Source organism: Rattus rattus, chromosome 3 (assembly GCF_011064425.1).
Source record: "Rattus rattus isolate New Zealand chromosome 3, Rrattus_CSIRO_v1, whole genome shotgun sequence".
Taxonomy (NCBI): Eukaryota; Metazoa; Chordata; class Mammalia; order Rodentia; family Muridae; genus Rattus; species Rattus rattus.
Genome location: NC_046156.1, coordinates 3,284,227 through 3,296,382, shown reverse-complemented (window position 1 = coordinate 3,296,382; position 12,156 = coordinate 3,284,227). Strand labels below are relative to the sequence as shown.

At 40.4% G+C, this 12,156-nt stretch overlaps 1 protein-coding gene across 11 annotated transcripts in view; it reads right to left on the bottom strand.

Moving 5' to 3' along the window:
• The window catches only part of Lrrc7 (leucine rich repeat containing 7), a 453,319-nt gene that overhangs the window by 202,875 nt on the left and 238,288 nt on the right, over positions 1 to 12,156 (bottom strand). For all 11 annotated transcript variants that reach the window (XM_032897090.1, XM_032897087.1, XM_032897091.1 and 8 more), the window contains exon 5: positions 11,082 to 11,160. In XM_032897090.1, the coding sequence (XP_032752981.1) occupies positions 11,082 to 11,160 (79 nt within the window). The remainder of the gene's footprint in view (positions 1 to 11,081; positions 11,161 to 12,156) is intronic.

The following is a 12,156-nucleotide window of genomic DNA, read 5'->3' as shown; positions in this document are numbered from 1 at the left end:
TAAAATATCTTGGTGTGACCTTAACCCAGGAAGTGAAAGATCTGTATGACAAGAACTTCATGTCTCTGAAGAAAGAAATTGAAGATCTCAGAAGATGGAAAAATCTCCCATGCTCATGGATTGGCAGGATTAATATAGTAAAAATGGCCATTTTCTGAAAAGATATCTACAGATTCAATGCAATCCCCATCAAAATTCCAACTCAATTCTTCATAGAGATAGAATGAGCAACTTGCAAATTTATTTGGAATAACAAAAAACCCAGGATAGTGAAAACTATCCTCAACAATAAAAGAATTTCTGGGGGAATCACCATCCCTGACATCAAGCAGTGTTACAGAGCAATAGTCATAAAACTGTATGGTATTGGTACAGAGACAGGCAGGGAGATCAGTGGAATAGAATTGAAGACCCAGAAATGAACCCATACACCCATGGTCACTTGATCTTTGGCAAAGGAGCTAAAACCATCCAAATGAAAAAAAGCTTTTTCAAAAAATGGTGCTGATTCAACTGGAGGTCAGCATGTAGAAGAATGCTAATCGATCCATTCTTCTAGCCCTGTACAAAGCTCAAGGCCAAGTGGATCAAGGACCTCCACAGCAAACCAGATACACTCAAAATAATAGAAGAAAAAGTGGGGAATAATCTGGATCACATCAGCACTGGGGGAAATTTCCTGAACAAAACACCAATGACTTATGCTCTAAGATCAAGAATCGACAAATGGGACCTCATAAAGCTCACAAAGCTTCTGTAAGGCAAAGGACACTGTGGTTAGGACAAAAAGGCAACCAACAGATTGGGAAAAGATTACCAATCCTACATCAGATAGAGGACTTATATCCAAAATATACAAAGAACTCAAGAAGCTAGACTCCAGAAAGCCAATAACCCTATTAAAAAATGGACTACAGAACTAAACAAAGAATTCTCAGCTGAGGATTATTGAATGACTGAGAAGCACCTAAAGAAATGCTCAACACACTTAGTCATCGGGGAAATGCAAATCAAAACAACCTTGAGATTCTAACTCACACCAGTGAGAAGATCAAAAATTCAGATGACAACAGATGCTGGCGAGGATATGGAGAAAGAGGAACATTCCTCCAGTGTTGGTAGGGTTGCAAACTGGTACAACCACTCTGGAAATCAGTCTGGCGGTTTCTCAGAAAATTGGACATTGAATTACCTGAGGACCCAGCTATACCTTTCCTGGGCATATACCCAAAAGATGCTCCAACATATAACAAGGACACATGCTCTACTATGTTCATAGCACCCTTGTTTATAATATCCAGAAATTGGAAAGTACCCAGATGCCCTTCAACAGAGGAATGGATACAGAAAATGTGGTACATCTACACAATGGAGTACTACTCAGGTATAAAAAACAATGACTTCTTGAAATTCATAGGCAAATAGGTGGAACTAGAAAATATTATCCTGAGTGAGGTAAGTCAATCACAGAAAAACACACATGGTATGCACTCACTGATAAGAAGCAGGATGACCAAAGTGTACGTGCTTCACTCCTCCTTAAAAGGTGGAACAAAAATATTCATAGGAGGGGATATGGAGGCAAAATTTGGAGCAGAGACTGAAGGAACGGCCATTCAGAGCCTTCCCGACCTGTGGTTCATATATAGTCACCAAAACTAGAGAAGATTGATGAAGCTAAGAAGTACATGCTGACAGGAACTGAACATAGATCTCTCCTGAGAGACACAACCAAAGCATGTTAAGTACAGAGGCGAATGTTAGCAGCAAAGTACTGAATTGAGAATGGAACCCCCTTTGGAGGAATTAGAGGAAGTATTTAAAGAACTGAAGGGGCTTGCAGCACCATAAGAACAACAATGCCAACCAACCAGAGCTTCCAGGCTAAACCACTACCCAATGACTATACATGGAATGATCCATGATTCCAACTGCATATGTAGCAAAGGATGGCCTTACTGGGTACCAATTGAAGGAGAAGCCCTTCGTCCTGCCAAGGTTGGACCCCCAGTGCATTCCCCAGGAATGTCAGAGGGGAAGAATAGGGGTGGTGAATGGGTAGGGAAACACCCTTATAAAAAAAGGGGAAGGGGAGGGTGATAGGGGGCTTATGGATAGGAAACCAGGAAAGGGAATAACATTTGAAATGTAAATAAAACAATATCCAATAAAAAATAATTATTTTTGAAATTTTGTAGTATAAACAGTGGCTACGCAATTTCTAGAGCACATTCAGACACTTCTGAGAATGAAGTGGGGGTGGTTGGTGTTAATTGTGGCCTGTGATAAACACCACAAGAAGCAGAGGCCATGCTGTGCAGCTTCCCACATTCCCACAGGGTGTTGCACAGCAACATAGTGCTGGCTTCCATGGTAATGAACTCTGAATATTCATTTCAATGCATTTCTCTTCTAAGTGTATGTTCTCTCTGTGTGTATGCCTGTGAGCACACGTCTAGAGCCCAGAGGAAGGATTCAGGTGTCTTCATTGATCGCTTCCATCCTATTCTTTTGCCAGTCTGACTGTCAGAGACCCTTTAGGATCCACCTGTCTCTGCTCCCTGAAGTTGGAGTAATAGGTACATACTCACAACCTCTATGTAGGTGCTGGGGAAATCAGCTCCTTATGCATGTGCAGGAATTGCTCCTCTCTCTGGCTCATCTCTCCAGCCATATTCTGAATATTCTTTAAAGCTGAAAACATATCTTTGACTTATAGCAAAGATGCTTCATAGTGAGAAGAATGAGGGAGTTAAATAGTAGTTTCAGTTATTTATTGTGGTAAGAGGCAATAACAGTAGTTACATCCTTAGTGAGATCACTGTGGAAACTAAAATGGAGCTATGGAGTTAGAGCCCAGAGAGGCAGGGGTTCTCAGTAAATGTCAGGCTCTGCTTTCTCACCGAGAAGCTTGAGGTTTACTTTGATTATGTTCACTGATGGCTGAGAGCAAAGCAAAGCGGTGACTCTAAAAAGTGTAACTTTTATGTTACCAGTTTTTATCACGTAATATTTTATGAATATCCTACTGAAAAAAATAAAAAAAATCAATTCAGAAAAATATCAATAAAAGCAAACTTATTTTTTGAAAATCCAATAAACCTGATCCATAAATGGGTGGGCAGAGTTATCAAGCCATACAATGAGACTCAAAGCCAGTGATGAGAGAGAGAGAAGAACACTACAGCTACAGAAATAGAAACAGTTAAAGACTGCAGCAAACTTACTGAAAACATCAAGACATGACTTATACAAAGCGCGCAGATTCCTGAAAAATGGTTGCTGCAGATTGCTGGTTTGGATAGCTCGTTAGCTATTAATGAAAGACTAATAGCCAGAATGGAGATTCTCAACCAAATAGCTGCACCAGTGTAGTTCACCAAGGGCTTGGAAGAAGCTAAGGAGGGGAGGGTGATCCCACAGGAAGATCAGCAGTCTCAACCAACCCGGACCCCTGAGATCTCTCAGACACCAAGTCACCAAACAGGTAGCATACACTAGCCTGTCCGAGGCCCCCAACACATACACAGCAGAGGACTGCTTGGTCTGGCCTCAGTGAGAGAAACCGCATCTAACCCTGGAGAGGCTTTAGACCCCAGGGAATGAGGAGGCCTGGTGGTATGTGCGTCGGGACATCCTCTTGGAGATGGGGAAGGAAGAATGGGATGAGGAACAGTTGGCAGGCAGAACAGGAGTGGGGGGGAATGACTGGAGTGCAAAAATAAGATTGAAGATAATAATAAAAAATTAAAACTTAAAAAAAGAGACAGACCTAAATCTGTGCAAATTACTATAGCAAACTGAAGGGAACATTCCCACCCCACTTCATGAGATCAGTTTTACCTTGACAACAATCTGGACAAAGGAATTTGTAGAAACATCTAACGAGTATATTTCACGAAATCAACAAAGCATTAGCAGAAACAGAGCAATAGAGCACAAAAATGAGCAATGCCCATGACTAAATAGAGTTTGTTCCTGGTAAGCATGATTGACAAGAAACGTTGCACAATGTGACTCACCATAAAACCAGAAGGAAAGCCAAGTGATCACAGATCTTAGAAACTAGCTTTGACAGGATTCAACACTCAATACAATAAGCCCTCTTCTAACTAGATACCAAAGGTATGACGGCTCTAGTGTGTGTTGGCAGGATTTGGTATTTCTCATCCTCTAACACAAGGTGGCTGAACAGTGTGAACAGTGGGGGCCATGTTTGTAACCTCCTTCTCGACTCACCCCACTTTGTGATGATCAGATGTTGGGTAGAAAGTTGCTTCTGGACATAATTATAGAGCAGGGAGAAGTACCTTTGAGAGCTCCACAGGGTCTGTAGGGGAGGCCAGCAGAAAGCTGGGATCTCTCGGCTTCCCAAATGAGGATGAAGTTTTCTGCACCAGCTCGAATGAGCACTGGAGTAGATTTCTATCTATCTAAGCCCCCTGAAAATACTCTTCACTCTTCCCTTGGCTCCTGGGGGTGAGACTGTAAAACAGCTGGAACTCGCTACGGACAAGTTCCTGAACCACAGACTCTGGGAGATGCCAGTAAACAACAACCAAGCTACTAAGGACTTGGGCATTTTTTTACACAGAGGGAAACTAATACAGACTTTTGTTCCCAGAAAAAGATCTCTGCCATAAGAACCTCTCAAAAATGCAGAAATTTTTGGCTTTGTAATACAGAAAAAAAGATTGCTAAAGTCCAGAAACACACACACACACACACACACACACACACACACACACACACACACACACACACACACACACACACACACTCCATGAGTCAGAGACTGCATTTCCTTGAATGAATTTCACTGGGAGGACCTGTCATCAAGGGTGCAAATAGAAGTGAAAGCCCCTTATGGGGGCATTAAAGACAAAATAAGAGAACTATATGAGAAAATAAGCAAAAGCAGATCATGAAAAATTGGCAGTGCTGTCTGTTTTTACTTCTTTATTCGGTGTCAGAAGAGGTCCTACAAGACAAAGTCAGCATCCGGCAAATAGAAACAATGAAATGAGAAAAATTCACAGTTTCATGATTGCTTCTTCAGAACCCATTTCCCTGCAAATGTTCAGAAACAGTCCAGTAGAGTTAAGAAGTGAAATTTAGTTAACTTTTATAATACACATACATAAAAATCTATTGTATTTATAGACATGGCAAAAAATAAGTGGGATAATAAAACTTATCCACAATAGCATAAAAAGTAAACTTGTGAAAATAACTAAGCTATGTTATATTTACGTGTAAAAATCTATAAAATTGGAAACAAAACGTTTAACAGATATAACAATGGTTCGGAGACATTGACCTACTGATTCTGTGCAATCCCTGTCAAAATCCTGGCAGACGTTTATATGTTTGGAGAGACTGGGAAGCTTGAAGAGCAAAAGGCATAGACTACAAAATATCACTATTTGCAGGTGATATGATAGTATATTTAAGTGATCCCAAAAGTTCCACCAGAGAACTACTAAACCTGATAAACACCTTCAGCAAAGTGGCTGAGTATAAAATTAACTCAAATAAATCAGTAGCCTTCCTCTACACAAAAGAGAAACAAGCCGAGAAAGAATTTAGGGAAACGACACCCTTCATAATTGTCCCAAATAATTATAAAATACCTCAGTGTGACTTTAACCAAGCAAGTGAAAGATCTGTATGATAAGAACTTCAAGCTTCTGAAGAAAGAAATGGAAGAAGATCTCAGAAGATGGAAAGATTTCCCATGCTCATGGATTGGCAGGATTAATATAGTAAAAATGGCCATTTTACCAAAAGCGATCTACAGATTCAATGCAATCCCCATCAAAATATCAATCCAATTCTTCAGAGAGTTAGACAGCACAATTTGCAAATTCATCTGGAATAACAAAGAACTCAGGATAGCTAAAACTATCCTCAACAATAAAAGGACTTCTGGGGGGATCACTATCCCTGAACTCAAGCAGTATTACAGAGCAATAATGATTAAAAACTGCATGGTATTGGTACAGAGACAGACAGATAGACCAGTGGAATAGAATTGAAGACCCAGAAATGAATCCACACACCTATGGTCACTTGATTTTTGACAAAGGAGCCAAAACCATCCAATGGAAAAAAGATAGCATTTTCAGCAAATGGTGCTGGTTCAACTGGAGGTCAACATGTAGAAGAATGCAGATCAATCCATGCTTATCACCCTGTACAAAGCTTAAGTCCAAGTGGATCAAGGACCTCCACATCAAACCAGATACACTCAAACTAATAGAAGAAAAAGTGAGGAATAATCTGGATCACATCAGCACTGGGGGAAATTTCCTGAACAAAACACCAATGGCTTATGCTCTAAGATCAAGAATTGACAAATGGGACCTCATAAAGCTCACAAAGCTTCTGTAAGGCAAAGGACACTGTGGTTAGGACAAAAAGGCAACCAACAGATTGGGAAAACATCTTTACCAATCCTACAACTGATAGAGGGCTTATATCCAAAATATACAAAGAACTCAAGAAGTTAGACCGCAGGGAGACAAATAACCCTATTAAAAGATGGGGTTTCAGAGCTAAACAAAGAATTCACAGCTGAGAAATGGTGAATGGCTGAGAAACACCTAAAGAAATGTTCAACATCTTTAGTCATAAGGGAAATGCAAATCAAAACAACCCTGAGATTTCACCTCACACCAGTGAGAATGGCTAAGATAAAAAACTCAGGTGACAGCAAATGCTGGCAAGGATGTGGAGAAAGAGGAACACTCCTCCCTTGTTGGTGGGATTGCAGACTGGAACAACCATTCTGGAAATCAGTCTGGAGGTTCCTCAGAAAATTGGACATTGAACTGCCTGAGGATCCAGCTATACCTCTCTTGGGCATATACCCAAAAGATGCCCCAACATATAAAAAAGACACATGCTCCACTATGTTCATAGCAGCCTTATTTATAATAGCCAGAAGTTGGAAAGAACCCAGATGCCCTTCAACAGAGGAATGGATACAGAAAATGTGGTACATCTACACAATGGAATATCACTCAGCTATCAAAAACAATGACTTTATGAAATTCATAGGCAAATGGATGGAACTGGAAAATATTATCCTGAGTGATGTAACCCAATCACAGAAAAACACACATAGTATGCACTCATTGATAAGTGGTTATTAGCCCAAATGCTTGAATTACCCTAAAGGCACAGAACACATGAAACTCAAGAAGGATGACCAAAATGCGAATGCTTCACTCCTTCTTTAAAAGGGGAACAAGAATACCCTTGGCAGGGAATAGGGAGGCAATGTTTAGAGCAGAGGCAGAAGGAACACCCATTCAGAGCCTGCCCCACATGTGGCCCATACATATACAGCCATCCAATTAGACAAGATGGATGAAGCAAAGAAGTGCAGGCCGACAGGAGCTGGATGTAGATCTCTCCTGAGAGACACAGCCAGAATACAGCAAATACAGAGGCGAATGCCAGCAGCAAATCACTGAACTGAGAACTGGATCCCCGTTGAAGGAATCTTACAAAGGGCTGAAAGAGCTTGAAGGGGCTCGAGACCCCATATGAACAACAATGCCAACCAACCAGAGCTTCCAGGGACTAAGCCACTACCCAAAGACTATACATGGACTGATCCTGGACTCCGACCTCATAGGTAGCAGTGAATAGCCTAGTAAGAGCACCAGTGGAAGGGGAAGCCCTTGGTCCTGCCAAGACTGAACCCCCAGTGAACAGGATTGTTGGGGGGAGGGTGGTAATGGAGTGGAGGATGGGGAGGGGAACACCCATGGAGAAGGGGAGGGGGAGGGGTTAGGGGAATGTTGGCCTGGAAACCGGGAAGGGGAATAACAATCGAAATGAAAATAAGAAATACTCAAGTTAATAAAGATGGAAAAAAATGCAAAAAAAGGGCATAGACTAACTTAGAAACTTAATGAAGGCTCATATTGCCTGGCTAAACGATTTGCAATGAGGCTATAGTCAGTGAGAAGATATCAGTGGTGTGAAGTAGGCATTCAGGGCAGTGTAACATAACAGAGACACAAATAGACCAATACACATAAGATGAATTAGTTTTAATGGAGGTACCTGCCAGCCCTATTCAGGATGGGTTCCATTCCCAGCAAATGATCTGAAACAATTGGTTACCCGGACATTAGAGAGAATCTCATGTCCCTTATTACACCCCAGGGATAAGCAGAGGCTAGCTCTGGTGAGAATCCTAAGGCAAAGGGAAAGCCTGAGTTATGAAAGCTCTAGGAAAAGCTTCAGAGAAATCAGCAGGACTCCGAACTTGGCAAAGTTTTCTTAGGCCGGAAGCTAGGATGCGTGTTATTAAACAGGACTTCATACAAACAAAAAGCCTCTCTGTGAAGGGTACTATTTAGAGTGTGAAGGAACAAATCACAGATCTAGGACTCAAACTGCCCCTGGAATCTGAAAATAGCTTATAATTTAGCATTTAAAAGGCAAGTCAAGAAGAAATAAAAAAAATTGAATCACTGCCAAAGAAACAATACATTTAATTAATATGCAGAGATATATGCTGATCGGACACTATAAATGTAAATTAAAACTAAAAGGAGACAGCATATCTACCAGACTGATTGAAACTGCAGAAATCAAAGTGGATAGCAGTGGATGGTGGCAAAGAAACAGCTCCCCATTTGCAGCAGCCTGTAAGTTTCTTTTCAAGCTCAAATATATGAGCTTATTCTCCACTGAACTACCCTAAGCATTAAGCAACACGAGTGACCCCTGAACATGAATCTCTTAAATGTCTGTACACAGTTTCTGCCAGCAGTGCTTGTAGACAATCTCTGCTCCCATCAATGGACACAGGAGTCCTGTGATCTCTCTACATGGGATGCTCCTGTCAATAAAGGGACCGACGTGTAACAAGAGGTGGCCAGTAAAACGAGTAAGAACAATCCGACACAGACACCAGCCATTCACGAGGCGTTCTAGAAAGGACAGATGGGCTAAGGGGTTCTTGGGATGAGGAAATTATTTATAGTGATTACATTTTATGACTAACCACCTGTCAAACTTTACTCAGTTGTGACCAAAAATGTTTACTTATATAACTTAAAAGTCTGACTTTGAAAATGACACATCATTTAAACTTGCTTTTCTATTGACTGTGATTTTATACCCTGCCAAACTATTTAACACTCAAAGTCTTAAGGGTCTTTGATGAAATAGGTTATTTAAAATATTTACAAGGTTAAATATGTGAAATTAATTTGGAAATAGCTATGATAAAACTAGTTTTTAAATTATTAGTAATTTACTTATTTGTTATTTGTTCACTTTATATCCCACCCACTGTCCTTTCTTTCCCAGTTACCCCCTCTCACAACCTTCTTCCTTCCCCTCCCCTTCTCCTCTGAGAGGGTGCCCCCCCAGGTATCCCCTTATTATGGCTCATCACATCTCCCTGGAACTAGGTACATCCTGTCCCACTGAAGCCAGACAAGGTAGGCAAGCTCGAATAGCATATCCATGGACAGGCAACGACTTTTGGAATAGCCCCCACTCCAGTTGTTAGGAGCCACGTGAAGACCAAGCTGCATATGTGCTACATATATGTATGCTCTTTGGTTAGCGGTTCAGTCATTGGGAGACCCCAGGGGTCCAGGCTAGTTGACTCTGTTGGTCTTACTGTGGAGTTCCCACCCCCTCCATGGCCCTCAATCCTTCTCCCTTCTCTTTCATAAAGGTTTCCATGCTCCATCCACTGTTGGGCTGTGAGTATGATGTGATTTTTAATCTGACTCTATACTTAAAGACTTGCTGCAATAACTAAAGAAGACAATGTATTAGTGTCAAGGAACTAAAGAAAACAGAAAACCAAACAAGCAACACACGAATCAGCCCAGCTCTTCATCCACCCTGTGCTGTGTGGCTTTAGGGAATGTTCCCAGTCTTGGTGTCTGAAGCTGGTGATATCCACTACGCTGAGATGCTGATAAAAATGCATTTGGTGTACAGTTTGGGAAATATTTCCAAGGCCTTTATTTGTTTTCCTCTCCCATACTGTACTTGGACCTAGGAATTCCGATTTTGAAGTCCATTATTTTGTTTGTTATGTCACATTTTCTACTGTTTGGCACACAAGTCAATCACTGTGCACTTCCAATTCATTCTATTGTGTCCTCTGGTGTAAAACTCAGACCAGCCTCTTTGGGTCTTTTGAAAATACTCTCCCCATTAAGTATTCTAAACTCCTCTACTCACGTAGACAAAGTCTTGAAGGGCTTTGCCCTCAGCTTCAGTGAATTAAGATGCCATTTCTCTCGGAACACCACTGTCCACATTGTACTCTACTTCAGTCTCTTTCAAGTATACCAAGATGTCAGTAGCCTTTGCAGACTCTAGCTTTATTTCCATTTCACCTGAGCTCAGGTTCAGGACTCACCTCACCCTCTTGCTCATGATTCCACAGGCCTCTCACTCCAGGAAATATTTGAATCAGCAATGCAGCCACACGTTGAGTTTCATTTTCATCTGAGATTTCTTAACTAATAGATCTTGAGCCACACACACCCTTTTTCTGCTGCTAGTATCTTTACCATTCACATTTCCCCATCCACTGCACCTTTAGGCTTTTCCCTATACTCTTGATGTTATCTCTGGGACCAAGCACTTCTTTTTTGTGGTCAGACCCATTTTATTTTTTGATGGGGGAACTCAACTATTAAAGCATTCTTTGGCACCTTTAAACCTTCCAATAGTTTTGAACTTCCACTGGGTCCTAGATGCTAATTTCTTCCTATGACTGCAACCAATAACCATTTCCTTGATTTTGACTCTCATCCATGGAATACTGCTGAGAATTACAGAAAACCAATGCCATGGTGGCTCAAAGTAATGCTATATTGTGCCAGTTGGGTCTTTGTTCACATTCATGGTACTTTTAATTATTTTAATGAAACTCTGAGATCTTGGTAGTTTTCCTATTAATCTCTTAACCATGGCAATTGATGTTACATCGAAAACTACTATCATAGAAGTTCCATCTAGGTACACTATAAGCCAATGGAAATAGAAATAAAAATATAAGTAAAAATCGAATCATTTATACTCACTTAGAAATGGGATTGACACTGGCTTCAATAATGGTTAAACACTTACAGCACTTTATGTTTTCTGGAAATTCTTGTACACCTAAAATGTTGAAAAGAAAAGAGTCATATGAGTTCATGAAGATATCCCAGTAAGCATGTTGAAGCTCTGGTTCCTACAGTGGAAATAAACAATTAAAACCCCAAGTTTGGATCTAGACTCCATGTAGGGCAAACGTTCGTGTAAAGAAGATAACAAAATACAATAAAGCCACACAAAAGAGAGGCATACACATAATATTCCTAATAAAATTAAATGTTAAATAATGCTTTAGAATAGTACGAGCTGGAAGTCACATATGAAGTTAAGGATAGATAAAATTGTATTTGATCTTTTCTAACTCTCAGGAATGAAAATAAAAGCAGCTTAATGATAATATTTGTTGCAAAGAGTTTGACTGTAAAATCAGCATCACACATCCAATGTTTCAAACTCCATTTTGCAGGTGAGATCATGAAACTGTATGAGCTCCCCTCTAAGAATATCCCAGGCCTGTTCTGAGAAACTCTGGGCATTTTTTTGTGTTTAGGCTGGTTTCAGAGTCAGGCTGAACTCGCCTTGTAATAGAAGAAAGTTCTTATTAGAGCTTTCTCTGGTCACTAATTATATAGGAGCATTGAGTTTTATAGGCAAAATGGCATGTTTGGTTTTAAAATTGGGCAGTTTTATTATTCACAAATAGCAAACGGCATTAATCAACATTTATACTCCAAATGAGGACACTATGTTGATAAGTCTCCAATGTATTCATTTCAGTGAATGTACCACAAAGTCTAACTTGATTGTGTTCACAAAATTAATGACAAAAGCAAACATCAGCCCTGCACTCTGAATTTAAGTCCTCTTAGAAATGAAACTTTTAAATCACAGAATTAATCAAAAGTGTGTCAACAAATTATTAATTACTTGAAGAATTTAAAGTGTTTTCTCGAGTGCAAAGATCTCAGTACCACATACACGAGGTGTGATGATACCTGCCTGCAATCCCAGCAAACTTCTGAGGTGGTGACAGGAAGGCTTGGTTACATAGTAATTCAA